The 18,154-nt window shown below is 40.6% G+C and overlaps 1 protein-coding gene across 2 annotated transcripts in view; it reads right to left on the reverse strand.

The window, feature by feature from the left end:
* Nucleotides 1-7,106: 7,106 nt before the first annotated feature.
* Nucleotides 7,107-18,154, reverse strand: part of STEAP1 (STEAP family member 1) — a 38,037-nt gene continuing 26,989 nt past the window's right edge. For both annotated transcript variants that reach the window (XM_070726464.1, XM_070726463.1), the window contains exons 6-10: nt 13,549-13,591; nt 11,522-11,685; nt 9,741-9,947; nt 8,822-8,895; nt 7,107-7,203 (exon numbers count right to left, since the gene is read on the reverse strand). In XM_070726464.1, the coding sequence (XP_070582565.1) occupies nt 8,853-8,895; nt 9,741-9,947; nt 11,522-11,685; nt 13,549-13,591 (457 nt within the window). In that variant the 3' untranslated portion in view covers nt 7,107-7,203; nt 8,822-8,852. The remainder of the gene's footprint in view (nt 7,204-8,821; nt 8,896-9,740; nt 9,948-11,521; nt 11,686-13,548; nt 13,592-18,154) is intronic.

Genomic DNA, 18,154 nt, shown 5'->3' on the forward strand with positions numbered 1-18,154 from the left:
TTTTGCGGATCCTCCTGATGTATTCCTTTTGTGTTGACTCTTTGACTTTTCCATTTAAAATGTTATCTGCTTCCAATATGCATAGGTATTTGTAACCGTCATCCTTTGCTAATGCTTTCATTATGCTTTCATTTCCCAGTTCTATTCTTTCCATTTTTTTCATTTTTCCTCACTGCATGGATAATATAGCACATTTTTCAAGTCCAAAGTTCAATTTGATGTCACTGCTAAAGAGTTGAACTGTGTTGAGTATTGATTTAAATTCAGCAGGGCTTTTGGCATACATTTTTAAGTCATCTATATAGAGTACCATAAGTGGTTTATCTTGCCATGTTGGCTTGAGATTTGTTATCCCAGTTTTGTGTTTCATAGGATTATTGTCAATGGAATTAATGCAATGTTGAACAGTAGTGTTGAAATAATAATAATAATAATAATAATAATAATAATAATAATAATAATAATAATAATATATTAGATTTGTATGCCACCCATCTCCGGAGACTCGGAGCGGCTCACAACAATAACAACAATGTGACAAATCCAATATATTTAAAAGACATCTAAAAATCCATTATTAAAACCATGCAACACAATCATACCATACATAAACAATATAAGCCCAGGGGTATCTCAGTTTCCCTATGCCTGACGACATAGGTGGGTCTTTAGTGGCTTACGAAAGGCAAGGAGGGTGGGCCGGTTCTGATCTCTGGGGGGAGTTGATTCCAGAGGGCCGGGGTCACCACAGAGAAGGCTCTTGCCCTGGGGCCTGCCAGATGACATTGTTTAGTCGGGACCCGGAGAAGGCCAACTCTGTGGGACTTTATTGGTCACTGGGATTCATGTGGCAGAAGACGGTTCTGAAGGTATTCTAGTCCGGTGCCATGTAGGGCTTTATAGGTCATTCCCAACACTTTGAATTGTGACTGGAAACTAATTGGCAAGCAATGCAATGAAAATGAGTCTCCCTGGAAGATTCCTTGTCTGATGTTGATGACGACAACGAAGACCGCTACTACTACTACTACTACTACTACTATTGTTATTATTATTATTGTTGTTGTTGTTGTTTTGTTGTTGTTGTTATTATTATTGTTATCACCTTTAATCAACTCTTTAGAATCCTCCATTATGGAAACACACTCATGCATACAGACAGGGAAAGTTACAAATAGCAGTTTAAATCATCACCAATCCCATTCAAAATGCTTGGCTGAAGAGAAATGTCTCCATTTCTTTCCTGAATTTCATATAGAGGACAATCACAAATCCTTGCGGAAACATTTGACCTCTACTACAAAAACTGATGGCCTCTGAAATTAGGGTACCTGAAAGATGATCTAGTGTCTGATAGGCTCATATGTTAACTTGGTATTTGAAAAGTAAAATTTCTGATTTCCCCAAAAGCAAATGGTAATCAGGGTAATATTTTGAGATATTTTTGAGGTATTGTCAGCTCCTTTATGTTGTGAACCAATTATCAGCCTAAATGCTAGACTGTGTGCCAGTTGGAATGTGCTTGATATTCTACAAAAACAACCCTTATAATCTCTCTCTCTCTCTCTCTCTCTCACTCTGTGTGTGTGTGTGTGTGTGTGTGTGTGTGAAAGTGTGTATTATCACATCACATATAATCATGTATGTATATATGTATGTATGTACGTATGTAAAATATATCACATCATAGTAGTATAAGGATAATTGCCAGATCCAACTGATTTTAAAAACTACATACAACAACTTTCTTATCTTCTGTTTTTCTTCCAACCTAAGGCTAAAGGTGAGATTTATCAAATTCCAAGAAGGAAACTGGAGGCTGACCTGAAGAAGACCTGCATTGGAGGATTTTCTCAAATGTCATCCGTCTTTGTTAGGTTGATACACATAGGCCCAGTTTCTGGCCCAGGTCACATTTTCTCACCATTATATCATAATAAAGGAGCCGGGGTGGCGCAGCAGGTAGAGTGCTGTACTGCAGGCCACTGAAGCTGACTGTAGATGTGAAGGTCAGCGGTTCAAATCTCATCACCAGCTCAAGGTTGACTCAGCCTTCCATACTTCCAAGGTGGGTAAAATGAGGACCCGGATTGTGGGGGCAATAGGCTGGCTCTGTTAAAAAGTGCTATTGCTAACATGTTGTAAGCCGCCCTGAGTCTAAGGAGAAGGGCGGCATAAAAATTGAATGAATGAATGAATGAATGAATGAATGAATGAATAAATAAATAAATAAATAAATAAATAAATAAATAAATAAATAAATAAATAATTGTTCTGTAAGAAGAAAATATAGATTGTTCAACAGCACATGTTCTGTTCCTCTTTATGAAATAAACTTTAGGGAACTATTTCACCTTCCAAATTTGGAACTTCATAAGTGAATTTTATATTTGGGTTTATTTGGAAAAGATATTTATACAAGTATAATCTAATTTGATGAAGAACAGACTTTTCTTAATTAAACACTCAGGTTTGTCACATAATTTAGTTTGTTATTTAAAAGGGATTATTTGGCTATGATATCTTTTTAAAGTTGACTAAATGATAAACAATTTCAATTTTCACTGTAATATTATTCAAAGAATGAAAGCAGAAAATTAATAAGAATTATAGAATATATTTCATTTGTATGTTTTATTGTTGATTTTGACAAAAGTTGTCACGTGCTGCAGTTAGATTATTTATGCCAGCAAAGTAGTTTTTATTTTCCAATTTAATTTTGTAAAAATTAATTTTGTGAAAATTAAATTACAGATAAGAATACAATAGATATGGTTATAACAGCTAGTAAGTGCTGGGGCCTGACAAAATTGTATTGCAGGAAAAGAAATTACAACTAAGCCACAATGTTATTGCACAAATCAAGAGATCGTTACTTGTTCCTCCAAAGGCTCAGATGCAATCCTTTCAGCATTGGTCCAGAACTCTTCCTGTGATGGAAGGGGAAATTGTTAAGTACATAAAGAATTACAATGTTGTATATTTAATTTGGTAATTGTATAATTGTAAATTAAGTCAAATATTAGAACTGTAAAAAAAACTATTACTACCAATCTGGTTTCCATTGAGGACCTGCATACTGCACGAGTCAAAAAGAGGACTATGAAAATATTTATAGGTCCCTGACATTCTGGACATGAACTTCTACCCTCAAAATGACACTATAGAGCACTGCACCCCAGAACAATTAGACACAGGCGCAGTTTTTTCCCCAAACGACATCACTCTGCTAAACAAATATTTCCCTCAACACTGTCGAACTATTTACTAATTCTGCACTACTATTAGTCTCATTGTTCCCATCACCCATATCCTCCCACTAATGACTATATGATCGTAACTTTGTTGCTTGCATCCTTGTGATTTATACTGACTGGTTCCTAATATGATTTGATTGCTTTTTTGTACTGTACCCGGTATTAAGTGTACCTTATGATTCTTGATAAATGTATCTTTTCTTTTATGTAGACTGAGAGCATATGCACCAAGACAAATTCCTTGTGTGTCCAATCACATTTGGCCAATAAAAAATTCTATTCTATTCTATTTAGATTTTGTTTTGCAATTCAGAAAGTGAAAGGCCTTCTAAATTATCCTTTAATCCTACTATTTTAGTCACATTTTGAATTCCACCAGGAAAGGAAGAAACATGGGTGACCCAGTGCCCAAATCAGGTCTGCCAGAAAATGAACACTGATTTCTCTGCTTCCAAGACTAAGCCTCCCTTCCCCACTTTTGGCAGCATCTTATCTGGTACTGTGACAACTTTATTAGACATTTTTAAAAATTTAATATAAATTATCTTGCTCCACTAACCACAACTTTTATTCACAGTCTTCATATTGCAATCTCTTTTAGAAAAATATTTTGTACCATTATCAGGAAACACACTTCTTTTTTTTATCTTAGGCATTTAAATGAAGACACGAGATTCCAAATTTGTTCTTTAGGTTATATGGAACAAATTACAGATAAGTGAATCAGTAATGAAATTTATAATGAAAATTTCTCAAGTATGAAACATTGGCACAAATTAATTACAGGATTTTACAGCTACTATAGTTTATATCATAGAAACAAAAATGACTGAGGCTTTTTAATTACAGAAGGAATACACTAAATTTTTATAAAGTGCCATTTTGTAAAAGATACTTAGAAATAAAGCGCAAATGCCATCTTTTGGCTTATGTATAAAAGTAAATATACTAAAAGCAATTAAGTATTTTCCAGGATACTTCGTTTGGCATTATTACTAATGGCATTAGCTTTTGTTCTATTTACATTTTATCAAAAGTTTTTTAAATCACTCAAGGCCACAAAAAGATAAGAACATGTGTATATTTTGAATATGTTATCGTCTCCTGTGTCTTCAGACATACCAGGACATGATGTCTTTCATGGGATTCCTCCTTTCCACGTGAAAGGAATAGGAATGGTGCCATCTTATTTTCTACTTATTCATGTAGAATAATTGATGCTTAGCTGTATGTCAGATAATATCCACCAATCTTAACCCCTCTGCTAAATAGTCAAAAACTTCATTCAATTCAATGGAATATCAAAGTTAGTATGCTTGGGTTGAAGGGGTAGATAACCTGTGATCCTCTAATATTGTTAAACTACTATTCTTAGCATCCGTCATTGCCCATGATGTCTGGATCTGCTGGAAATAGATGTTTAGCAATATTTAGTGCCATTGCCATAAGTTCTATACTGCTGCATTTTCAGAATTCAAAAGTATTTGAACCTAGGAAGGCCTAGACTACCTAGGTTCAACTCTGGCCCAACTCTGTAGATCTTTCAGAATCAGTGTTTAAATCCGAGGTGGCTTCCTTCCGGTTTGGACTGGTTCGCCCGAACTGGTAGCAAACTGCTGGTGATGTCACCATGACATCATGGAACCAATTTGATCAGTGGGCATCCTTATCTTATATATATATATGTGTGTGTGTGTGTGTTTTTGTAGATTTTCACGGGTACAGGTATGACGGTCTTGGTATATTCGGGTTTCTTCCCGTGTAGGATTTGGAAATTTCTGGCGACGTTTCGATGAGGTCCCACTCATCATCTTCAGGCTGGTGTTTCTGTCCTTGTTCTCAGGCGAACACTGCGAGACCTGAGCTGCCTTCCTTCTATAAATACTGGTGGCTGGGTGTGGTTTGATGGCTCAGCAATTGCCTGCTGTGTAGAAACTTCCTGGTGAGTCAGTGGGGTAACAATTGGGGTCGTTGATGTAGCTGAGGTATGCTGATTAGTTAATGGTTGTAGACCTCATCGAAACGTCGCCAGAAATTTCCAAATCCTACACGGGAAGAAACCCGAATATACCAAGACCGTCATACCTGTACCCGTGAAAATCTACGAAAACATACATACATACATACATACATACATACATACATATATGTCACATTTTTTTTGCTGAATTTGAAAATTAGGATAGATCTATTTCGGCCTTATTTTGGCCTCATCAGCTAGCCATACCCACTGGGACTTGAACCTGCATATATATATATATATATATACACATAGTAAAAATACACGATGAAGGTTATAGAGGAGATACTCATAGTAAAATATATCTAAGAAAGGATAGAAAAGAAGATATATCAATGAAAGAATAGGAGAGATATAGGAATAGAAGAAAGGTATATGAGATATAGGAAAGCAGTAGATAATCTAAAGGTAAAGTGTTGGGGGTTTGGGGATGACACTATTTAGTCCAGTAATGAGTTCCATGCTTCGACAACTCAGTTACTGACGTCATATTTTTTACCGACAAGTTTGGAGCGGTTAATATTAAGTTTAAATCTGTTGTGTGCTCTTGTGTTGTGGTTGAAGCTGAAGTGGTTGCCAAGATGCTGGGGACTATCTTCAGAGAACATCGTGTTTATGTAATGTCTTCGTATTGGCTAATTGGTGTGTTGATGGCTGGCAATTGGCTGTTGTTTCCTTGTGCTGACAAGCCCTCTGTTCCCAAGTACTTGGTAAGCTGCTGTAATGCAGCATTCCTGTTAATTGAGAAGGAGCCCATTTCACAAGTTTCAATAATTTTTCTGCCTGTCTTTGCACGGGCATAGCCACAATCTTAGCTGCGAAATAAAATTTGTGTCTTCTTCATTGCAATGTGAGGCTACCAACGAGTTTGGGTGTCTTCGTCTGACTGCTCAGTTGTGATCTTGAAATTTGGTGGTTAGCTACCTTCCCATTTGTCCAGTTTTGGGCCCCAGCCTCAACGGTGGGGAATGCGGTTCCGGAGGGGGCCATGTAGTACATAGGCTAGCACTGGTGGCAATGCCAGGCATGCACGCGCCAACTACGTCTGCCTTCTGACGTTTGCCCTTTGCGGGTCTCTCGCACTGGCTCCCCCTACTGCCCATGGTGCCGCCATTTGCCCCAAGAGCGAGAGGTGAGCGCGGCAAGTGGGCGGTGGGGGGGCAAATGGCGGCAGGTAGCGTCGAGCAGGCACTTACTTGTTTGCCCCTTTCCAGTCCTGAGTTGGCGCAGAAAGAACATTCTTTGTTGCGGTTTTTTGATGATGTTTTTGATGTTAGGTGACCATTTTAGGTCCTGAGATATGATAGAACCTGGAAATTTGAAGTTCTCTAGTGTTGATACTGTGTTGTCTAGTATTGTGTGAGGTGGAAGGATGGAAGGGTTTCTCCTAAAGTCTACAACCATTTCTATGGTTTTGAGTGTGTTCAGTTCTAGATTGTTCCGATCACACAACAACAGGGATAGTTGTTCAACCTCCCATCTATATTGTCTTGAATGAGTTTGATCTCTGTTGTAGAGTCTGGAAACTTCAATAGTTTAACAGATGGGTCTTTTGAGGTGCAGTCATTAGTGTATAGAGAGAAGTTATGAGCGTACGCAGCCTTGGAGGGCCCTTGTGCTGATTGTACATGTATCTGATGTAATTTTTCCTAGCTACACCTGCTGCTTTCTGTCTGTTAGGAATCTAATCTATTATTGGTAGCCACTAGGACCACGATTAATAAGAACCTTACACCAATCCAATTGCAGTTGTTCCAGATGGAATTTTTTGAAACATTTTTAAGCTTCAGCATAACAATAATAATAAAAAAGGTACAAGCCAAACAACATTTTAACATATAACATATTTATTATATAACATAAAACAACTTATATCTGTATACAAAGTATGGTTATAATTAATCAGCCTCTTCCTCTTCTGAATTTCTGTAGATACAAAAGGAATAGAAGGTGGTATTACCATGCATTTATAAAACAACATATATTAGAAAGCAGAATGGACATATTGCTTGTATGAAGCAGAGAATCAGCAATGTTTCACTGTTGGCTTTTCCTACCAGTTTTCCTATTGGTGCCTATCTTGCTAAGAGCTTTGTTGGTGCAATACACTACCTCATGGGAAGTGAACTCATTTACTGAATTAACCCAGTTTCCTGGGTGGGCACACGGAGCCATAAACTAGCCAACCACATTTTGACCTAGTTTCTCAAGTGAATTCAGTTTAAATGGTTATTAAGATAACAATATAGATCCTGAGAAGATTAACCATCCTAGGAGCTTTTCTAGGAGGATTACAACACAGAACACAGGATGAGAAGCAACTTCAACAATACTCTGGTAGCCTACCTCTCTAAGAGAAGAGGGCTCAATAGCCACCCATAGAATCTTCCCACAACAGCTACTTTGAGTTTGGCTGCATCACTTTCTATCTATGATAGTGATAGTGTAAGGGCAGGGGTGAGTTCTGCTTACCTTCCCCACCAATTAGCATCGCGACAGAAGTGAACATTTTGTACCGTGCAGTATTTTCTCTCCTGAGTAGTACAGCTAGTTAATAGGATGCAGTATTGCAGGTTAACTCTGCCCACAGCCACCAGTTACCGTACGTCAGAGATAGGTTACTCCCGGTTCAGACTGGTTCTATGGAACCAATAGTAACTTAGTCACCTGGGTCGCTGGAACCAGCAGAGACCCAACCCTGCCACATACTCGAACTGTCGCTCTCTGCAGTTCCTTTGGCACTGCCATCGTTTATTGCTTTTATGCACAAGCAGAAGCTATTTTTTGCTTCTAAGCAGGTACAGAAGCTGTTTTTTTGCTTCTAAGCAGGTACAGAAGCAGTTTTTTATTCTAAGCAGGTACAGAAGCTGTTTTTTCTTCTAAGCAGGTACAGAAGCAGTTTTTTGCTTCTAAGCAGGTACAGAAGCTGTTTTTTGCTTCTGCGCATTCGCAGAAGCTGGTTTTTAGCATTGTACATATGCCTCTGTTCCCATGTGACATGTTGAATCAAGGAATGAACTGCCAGTGAAGAAAACCAGAACCTACCCCTGCTGTATATCCTGATTAGCTCAAAGTTGACTCGTCCTTCCATCCTTCCAAGGTCAGTATTGCCCCAACATTGCCTCCATATTGTTGGGGATGTTATTCTAACAATATAAACACCCCAGGGAGTGCAGTAAAGCACTGTAGGGTGTTATAGAAATCTAAGTTCCATTGGTTTGCCAAACCTGTTGCAAAATAATAGCTTCTTTGCCAGAAAGAAGCAACGGACTTCTAAATCTACATTTCCAGATTCTGTTAAGCCAAGCTGAAATAAAAACCTCATTAACGGTATATATTTTAACATGCATTAGAAAATATGATCCCCTGAACTCCTTCTTTTTCCTACTTCCTATTAGAACTTTTCCTTTCTACTGTTGAACAGTAAAATAAGATGATGATGTTATAAGATGTTTTACACAATAAATATCATATAATGCTTTCTGAACCGCTTCAAAAATTCTTAAAGACAAGTATTCCTGCCTTGCACACTGAAACTACTTACATTTTACTCGAAGTACATTCAGTATATTCAGTTACTTCCTCTGTTTCTGAAGCCTTGGAATCTTGGAAGAAAACCTATGTTAAAGAACAATCGTTAGAGACTCTACAAGTCACTCAATCTTTGGAATGGTTTCATTAGTAGGTGTCTCTTTTTCAGACCTGACAAAGAACAGAGAAACATTTTAACAGAAGAGAGCTAAAAAAGGAAATATTCTATGGCTAAGCTTGTCTACCTTCAAGAATGGGAATGGAGATGGCTCATTTGTTTTCAACTTAAAACAGAAGGAAGTTTTAGACTGGTTTTCCTGAATCTCAGATACTTTAAGATGTTAATATTAAGCATGGCTAGGAAATTCTTGTTGTTGATATCCGCATGTCTTAAAGGCTCTGTGATTGAGAAATTCTCTGTAGATAAATTTCTGTAACATGGCTAGCAATGAGCTTCAATTTATTGGATAATTCTTTTCTTCTTGACAAATTAAATAAAATATCACTTCATCAAATTTGTTTGCCTATGGATCAGGGCTAGGAATTTTGAGAACCCACTCTTAGTATAGCAATTATGAAGCACAACCATTTTATAGAAACAAGATTTATAAAATCAATAGCACTATATACCGCTTTATAATGTTTTACAGTTTTCTCTAGGCAGAGAATTCCTATTGTTAGGGGCAATATACTGACTTTATAAAGTCAGTATATTGCCCCCAACAATAGGAATTGTCTTTTTACCGACATCGGTAGGACAGGAAGTCAAGTCAGCCAGTCTCGAATTTTTTGGCAATGAGCTGTGATCTAGCCTGCAATACAGCTTTTTAGCCTCCGCGTTACCACACCTTTTTCATAAATTCAATTAATTAGTGGATATATCTTTAAGTAAATAAATAATATCCCATACATATAATGCTAGAGATACTCACAGTTTCTTTGAACTGGCTTTTTTAACAGGCTTTGGAGCTGAAGAAGGAGCAGGGGAAGGGGCAGGAACAGGAGAAGAAACACAAGAAGGAGCAGGAACAGGAGAAGGAGTAAAAGCCGGAGTAGGAGCAGGAGAAGGAGTAAAAGCCGGAGTAGGAGCAGGAGCAGGAGTAGGAGCTTCAACTGCTGCTGCTGGTGGCATTAGGTCCCTAGAAGACAAAGAGAAACAGAAGTTAATCCAAGTTGGAATGGGTTTGTAAAGATCAAAGATGTACTCTTTGGTTTCCTTATGTAAACCCAGCATTTCACATTTTGTCTAAAGAGAATAAATCATTTATTTGCTCTTGAGCATCATGATATGGCTTTTCTGCAAAACCCAGTTGTTACCTGCATCTTAGAGCAGGAGTCACCAACCTTTCACACCTCATGAACCACAATAATTTTAAATCCAGCAGATCACTAATATGATCACTAATATGAATCTAGCGCACCGCTTGTTGAAGCGTTTGGACTCCCAGTGTCAGGATGGGGTTCTTCAGGCATTCTCTTCTCCCCTCGCTCCACCTCTCTGTATGTCTCTCTCCCCCCTTCATCTCTCTCTCTCTCCCTCTCTTTGTTTGTCTCTCTCATCTTTCTCTCTCTGCCTTTCCCCCCCTCTCTCTCTCATCTCTTTCTCTCCCTTATCTCTTTCCCCCCCTTCTTTGTCTGTCTGTCTCTCTCTCATTTCTCTTTAAGACAGATGCTGAGCCTGAAAGCTTTTACTAGTTAAAGCCACATTTGTTCACCTATAACCTCTGTGTTTATTTAGTTTGATCTGTACCATTGCTGTATTTGAGGCAGATTTGAGGCAGATTTATTGATGTAGCGATCTTTCAATGTCTTCATATTAATGCCGATTTCTGAAATCTGCCTGGACTTATCCCTGCTATTTACATAGAAAGATTTCAGAAGTGGTTTGTCATTCCTCTGTCCCAAAGGTCACCTGGCCATTATATTGCCCAAGGTGAGTCTAAAAATGACCTTCTCTTGGTTTCTCCCAAAGAATATGCCCAAAGAATTGTGTAATGGAAAAATCAACTCCTCTAACTCAGTGGTCCCCAATGTTTTTTCCACCAGGGACCAGTTTCAGCAAGACAATTTTTCTATGGCCCGGTGGGGGCGGAAAGGGGGTGTGGTTGGGGGCGGGATTAAGCATGGGGGTGCTGGTCCTCCCCGCCCCTCTTTCCCGCCATCGCCCTGTGGCCGGCAGAACCTGCCTCCCAAGCCCTCTTGCCCAGCGGGAGCTAAGCGCTGGAGAGAGGGGGTCAGGCTAGCCCTCCTGCCTCCCCCCAGCCAAAAACGCAAAAGAGCCCCGCGGCAGAAGCCAAAAGAGGCTTGAGCCTCTCAGTCCTTCCCGCCCCTCTGTCCCGTCCATCGTCCTGTGGCCGGCAGAACCTGCCTCCCGAGGCCTCTTGCCCGGCGGGAGGCGAAGCACTGGAGGGAGGGGGTGGTGGCATGAGGGCCGGCAGCTGCTGACTCCACGGACCGGTGCAACATGCCCCGCGGCCCGGTACTGGTCCGCGGCCCGGTGGTTGGGGACCCCTGCTCTAACTCACACAATGAGACTATTCCCTCTGTAATTCTGCTTCAGCCCATCGAATCAAGAAGAATTGGACATGACTGAATGCATCATGATCACCATGATCATAGTGTTCCAGTTTTTTTCTTGAAATATGTGCCAAAGGGAAAAAAAGAAAGAGAAGGGAAGGAAAGGAAAAGAAAGAGAAAAGAAAAGAAAAAATACCTTGTGCAAGCCCAAGCGAATATGTTTTCCTTTTCTGCAGACTCTTCTCTGGGCTCTTCTGCGGACTCTTGATCTTGTAATTTATTAATCATATCATCCTTTACTTCATTTATAACTTGACACGTATCCTGAAACTTTTGGTTTCCAAATGATTCTGCTGAAGTCTGAGAATGAGGAAAGGATATTAAAAATGAGCATAAAATTTCAATCTGAGATTTCAATTTTCATATAACATTATCTTATTATTTGTATAACTCAAATTCTAATTCCTGGAATGGATGATCTAGCAGACAGAACATGTAGCTAGCAAACCAGAGCAACTGTTAACTCCTAGTTAGGTGTCCAATTAGACAAACATTAGTTTTATCTCTTATGGTAGAGAAGCGTTGAACATATTTTGTAGTTCTGCCGATAAATGTTAGTAGTCAGTAAACGTAGTAATCAGTAGCTGTAGTTAAAAGTATTCCCGAAGCCCTAGCATTCCTAAACTTTGGAAATGGTGTTGGGGTTTTATAAATTCATTTGGTTGATAAAACTCTGGTTTAAGTGATCTATCATCTATCAAAATGATTCAAAATATTGTTTTTTTTCTAAATATTGCAGTATATGTTTGGATATTGGGAAACTGTCAGAAATTTATGGCAGAAATCACAGCATTAGGGCAGGCTGGGCACAAAACCATAGGCTATTACAACAATCTTCTTCTCATTCTACAGAGAGAAACTAGAATGGTTCTGGATGTCTTATCTGTGAGTAGAAAATAAGAGTGCCTCATGCTCCTGAAGATGGCTGATTGGCTTACAGGGTCCGAACAAATGGTGAGAAATGGGAAAAACTGGCAAATTCAGGAGGTACAGCTAGGAAGCTGCCATCATTATCCATAGTACTGTCAAAATGGAATGATGGTATAGATCATTTTAAAACAGGAGTGATTTTAAAAAAGGAACAGTTACATTTTCAAAGAGTATCAGAGATGGTTCTAGTAATTAGTTATCAAGAGCCAACCTATGTTAAACACTGCAACCCAATCCTGAACTCTATGTACTCAGAAGTAAGCCTCACTGAGTTTTATATACAGTGATCCCTCGATTTTCGCGGGGGTTACGTTCCAAGACCTCCCGCGAAAGTCGATTTTCCGCGAAGTAGCGGTGCGGAAGTAAAAACACCATTTTTGGCTATGGGCAGCCAAAAACTACCCCTCTCACCGGCTTTCTTCGGACACGGGTCCTCCTGCAGCTTCGCTGGCGGCCACCGTTCCCCGTAGGCACCCGCCCGCCCGCCGTTCGCCCGCCACCCGCCCGCCATTCGCCCGCCGTTCGCTCGCCGCTCGCCCACCATTCACTCGCCGCTCGCCCGCCGCTTGCCCATTCGCCCGCCGCTCGCCCGCCGTTCGCCCGCCGCTCGCCCGCCGTTCGCTCGCCGCTCACCCGTTTGCCCGCTCCACCTCTCTTTCTCCTCTGCTGCAAGAGAGGCGGGACAGGCATTCTCTGGAGGCTGGTGGGTGCACGGGCCGGCGTGTGAGAGAGAGAGGGGGGAGAGCAAGAGATAGCAAGAGAGAGAGAAAGAGTGAGAGAAAGAAAACAAGAGAGGGAAAGTGAGAAAAAGAGAGAGAGCAAGAGGGGGAGAGAGAGAGAAAGAGAGAAAGAGAGAGAATGACAGGAAAGAAAGAGACAGAGAAGTGATTCTTGGTGATGATGTATGACGTCATCGGGTGGGAAAAACCGTGGTATAGAAAAAAACCCGTGGAGTTATTTTTTAATTAATATTTTTTTAAAAACCGTGGTATAGCATTTCGCGAAGTTTGAAGCCGTGAAAATCGAGGGATTATTACCCCCAAAATGAGAGGATTATTATCTATCCACATAGATATCTAGCTAGGTGGTTGTTGTTGCTGCTGTGCTCCTGCTGCTGCTGTTGTTGTTTAATTCAAGCTTTCCTAAGCCACATCCGTAATACTTTTGGAAATGTGGGGCCATGCTTTTCAGTTCCAATAAATAAGACAAGAGATTGCTTCTGCATTTACATACCTGTTTTTCAAGTGTTCCTTTCTCCATTCTATCCAGAAGTGACCTTAAACAAACAAACCAAAAGACAAATATTGAGATCTTAGCCAGGACGCTTTGGCAATGTGCAAAGAAAATATAGCATACATTTCTGTGGAGAAGTACACAAACTCATCATTTAAATGAAAGATTTATTTATTTATTTATTTATTTTATTTTATTTTATTTATTAGATTTGTATGCCACCCCTCTCCGTAGACTCGGGAAATATTTATTTCCATTTCTTAAAATGGAGTCAAAAGGCCTTTTGAGTCACAAGACTCTTCTGTGCATGTACAAGCAGTGTGCAGGCAGTAGAAGGTTTAAGTGCCTGGCATGCTGAAACACACCTGCAATGGTTTCCAAAGATAAGAGTGCATGTTGCAGGTAACCACATAACTCTTTGGGGCTTTACTTATTTTAGGCTTCATTAGCATGCATGCCCTCCTGACAATCTCAAGTTTGTTCAGCACTGAAATTGTTTAAAGTTGCCAAGATGAGAGGGGAACATATAGCACCAGTTGCGGAATGTAACAGAAGCCAATACTATACGTACAATTTCGGACAGCACAAAAGCACATTATTTAGTCTTGTTCTCAGTGTTTTCAACTTTTACATGTAGCATCCTGTGCACTAAAACCTTCTTTTTAAACATGAAAGTCACGGTACATTGCCAATAAATCTTGAGATTAGTCCTCATAAAGAGGATTTTCAAAACAGAGAATTGCAAATAACTAAGTCTCTCCAGCAATGGTGGGTTGCTATTGGTTTACCCCGGATTGAGTGAACCAATGGCGGTGTCAGGGGGCTATTGCCATGCACCCGGAGTCATCAAAAGTGTTCTGTGCATGTGCAGAAGTAATGCAAGCATGCAAAGCACATGTGCACGCTCCCATTCCCAAAGCGTTAGCAAAGGTAAGTGAAACACAATACAGTCATACCTTGTCTTACGAACCTAATTGGTTCCAGGGGGAGGTTCGTAAGACGAAAGGTTCATAAGATGAAACATTGTTTCCCATAGGAAACAATGTAAAGTCAATTAATCCGTGCAACCAAAAAAACCCCCCGCAAAAAAACGGCGTTCCACAACTGCTGGGAAGCCGCGCGGCTATTTTAAAAGATGACAGCAGGCCTGGGGGGCTTCCCAGCAACCTCCCGAACCCCGAACCTGGAAGTTCGGCAAAAGTTCGGGGTTCGGGAGTCAGGCCGGCTGTCACCTTTTAAAACAGCCGCGTGGCTTCCCAGCAGCTTCCCGAAGCCGAACGCCAAACCCAAACTTCCACGTTTGGCATTCGGAGACAGCTGGGAAGCCACGCGGCTGTTTTAAAAGGTCACAGCCGGGCTGGGGGGCTTCCCAACACCCCCCCAAATCCCGAACCCGGAAGTTCGGCAAAAGTTCGGGGTTTGGGAGGTTGCTGGGAAGCCCCCCAGGCCGGCTGTCACCTTTTAAAACAGCCGCGCGGCTTCCCAGCAGCTTCCCGAAGCCGAACGCCAAACCCGAACTTCCGCGTTCGGCGTTCGGAGACAGCTGGGAAGCCGCGCGGCTGTTTTAAAAGGTCAAAGCCGGGCTGGGGGGCTTCCCAGCAACCTCCCGAACCGAACCCGGGGTTCAGAAAAATTTTGCCTCTTCTTACGAACTTTTTTCGAGTTACGAACCGGCATTTGGGAGGCTGCTGGGAAGCCCCGCCGCCCGGCTGTCATCTTTTAAAACAGCCGTGCGGCTTCCCAGCAGTCTCCGAACGCCGCTTCGTAACTCGAAAAAAGTTCGTAAGAAGAGGCAAATTTTTTCTGAACCCCGGGTTCGTATCACGAGTTGTTCGTAAGACGAGGGGTTCGTATCTTGAGGTACCACTGTACTGATCTCCAGGAAAAGTTACCATGTTTCCAGAGGGCTCCCTTCCTTTCCTGTGAAGATATCACGATAATAGATCTGTCAAAAAGAGAGGTGAAATTGTGAGGGATGCCATATTATTCGGAGCATAACATGTACCAGAGTATAAGTTGCGCCTAGATTTTAGAGGTGGAAAACAAGGAAAACTGGTGTAGTAATATATTATTTAATACAGTAACAGTGTAGCAGAATACTTTTTACAAATATGTATACTTCTTACAAGGAAGATCAAAGGGAGAGATAGCGTAGTTATAGTACTTGTCTCACCTATTGGGACCGGCAGAGAAGAAGTGATCAAAATGGCAGCTTCACCAGAGAAAATGCAAGGATGCAGGCAGAGGAAACAGTGTCCTTCCTTCCTAATCACCCAGCAATCCAAATGAGTGTGCATGTGGTCATACTGCTGCTGACTCTGGCTGAAGCATGGGGAGTCATCCTATTGCCTGTGTGTCTTTCCTCCTTCCTTTCTTCCTTCCCTGTTAGTCGGCTCACTAGAGCAGCAACGGGGGTGGCAGCTCCTCAGGCAATCTGGGAGCAAGCTTTGTGCAGGAAGGAAAGCAGCATATTTCAGGCAGCAGCAGTGGGGAGAGCTCCCTTCAGGCAGCAATAGTGGAAGTGGCTGCTCTTCCTCAGGCAGGTGAGAGGCGGAGGGGCGCTTAGCTGGCAAGGTATGGCAGGGGTCCTCAGTTCCACAGACCCCGTTGGGCTAAAGAGACACCTTTTAGATCTGGCCGCAAAGGATATGAAGGTTGCTAAAAGGGGTTTTAAAACTGATTTTATACTATTTTATAAATATTGTTTATCTAAAATTGGGAATTTGAGATATATAAATTAGATCAAATATATAAATAAAATAAATAACTTGTGAGGCGAGAGCTCCACCTCTAGGCCAGAGTAGCTGGGTCTTATGGACCGAATCAAGCCTACCAGCCCGGTGTTGCCTATCAGACTTGGAGTAGAATGAATCTAACTCTATACACCCATTTAGTTATGTATATTTGACCCCCTCGCAAATAATTTTATAAAAACCAGTCCCACTCTATCTTGTGATATTCCTATGTCACTGTCTCATCTGCTGTAGTTCTTTGAGGTTAAATATTAAATCCTACTAGAATAATGTGATCTCCGCGAGTTAGTGTTTAAGGAAATATTAGCTCTTTACAAAAACAATATTTTGAAAGTTGGAAATTTTTGTTTTTTCATTACTGGGCTTTGAGCTATAGAGGGTTAATAAAATAATATAAGGATCTTTAGGAAAATACTTTAGCTTACCCTTATTATAATCAGCCCTATAATAATCGATACCAAAAGTGTCAGAGAAAAAGCCAATAGGAAAGGAGAAAGGATTCCATTCCTTTGTTTTGGAATTCTCTGCCTTGCAATCTGCAAGAGTAAACAAAGAAAGCAAAATGAAAGATAGGTTTTCATGTATTGCAACATTTTCTTATTCTCACTAATGACATAGAGGGGAACTTGTACTCATCAGTATATATCGGACTGTTCTGTAACTGCCTAGTTCTACGTAATGTTAAGCTAGAAGTTGCTTAATTTGAAGGTCTCAGCCAATAGCACAATATAAAGTTTAGCAACAACTACAATCGAAACCCCACTTCTTGAAGATGCTGTATTAATCCATAATAGGTTTTAAATCATGTTTTATTAACTTGAACTTAGAATCCTAGTTTATTATTGATTTATACTGTGCTATATCAGAGGTCCTTACCAATTCAAGTTTCAGAACTTTTGTGCCCTCCATGCAGTCTTGTTATCTTCCTTGGCAATTTTTCCCCATCTATCTTGTCTGCTGAGTACCAGACAGACGGAAAAGCCAGAACGCTGTATGCCAAAGCACCTCTTAGCCCCAAAATACCCATTTGATTTTATCAGGAAAAGGAGAAAAACCCACCTCACCAGCAGAATCTTTAAAATTGACGTTCATAAATCATATATTTTATAAAAGATAAATTTAGAAAACATTAGCAAAATCTTCATAAACCACTGATCAAACGTACTCCTATAAATATGAATGGGAAAAGTATTGTTGCTGCTAGGTCACAGGAGTGGGCTGCTGAGGGTTTGCAGGTGTTCAGGAGAACCTCTAACTTAGATTCTGTGCAGTTCGGAGAACCACCAAATCCCACATCTGGCTGGCCCCACCCATCCCGCCGCTCCCAGCAGACCTGTTTTGGATGCAGATAAAATGCAGGGTCCACATGGAGGCTCAGGGAGTGCAAAAATGGGCTGACTAGAAGTTCGGGAAGACCGGAAACAGAAGTGGGAGCCATGTTTGCCTTCCAGAGGTTCAAGGAAAGCCTTCAGAGTCCAAGGAAGGCAAAAATGCCCCTCCGACCACCATGGTGCAGGAGGTTGACTAGGCCACATCCAACATGGCCACACCCATCCAGCAAGCGGGCAGAGAACTCTTTGCTAAAAGTTTTGAAGCCATCTCTGTGCTATGGGATTAATTAGTAATTAATTATGGGAGAAACCGTAATTATCAGGGTAAAAATTATTTTTTTTAAGTAGCCAGGAATTAGGTAAACAAGCACTGGTTTTATCTTTTATTATCTTTCTATTATTATCCAACTTTCATTTGTGCCTCCTGTTTAGAAAGTTTTTGACAAATTTATTATTTATTTTTAAAGATACCTATTTCAAAATACATTTTGACCCTTTAGTGAGTCAAAATTCAAAAGCAGA

This window comes from Erythrolamprus reginae, chromosome Z, assembly GCF_031021105.1.
Source record: "Erythrolamprus reginae isolate rEryReg1 chromosome Z, rEryReg1.hap1, whole genome shotgun sequence".
NCBI lineage: Eukaryota > Metazoa > Chordata > Lepidosauria > Squamata > Dipsadidae > Erythrolamprus > Erythrolamprus reginae.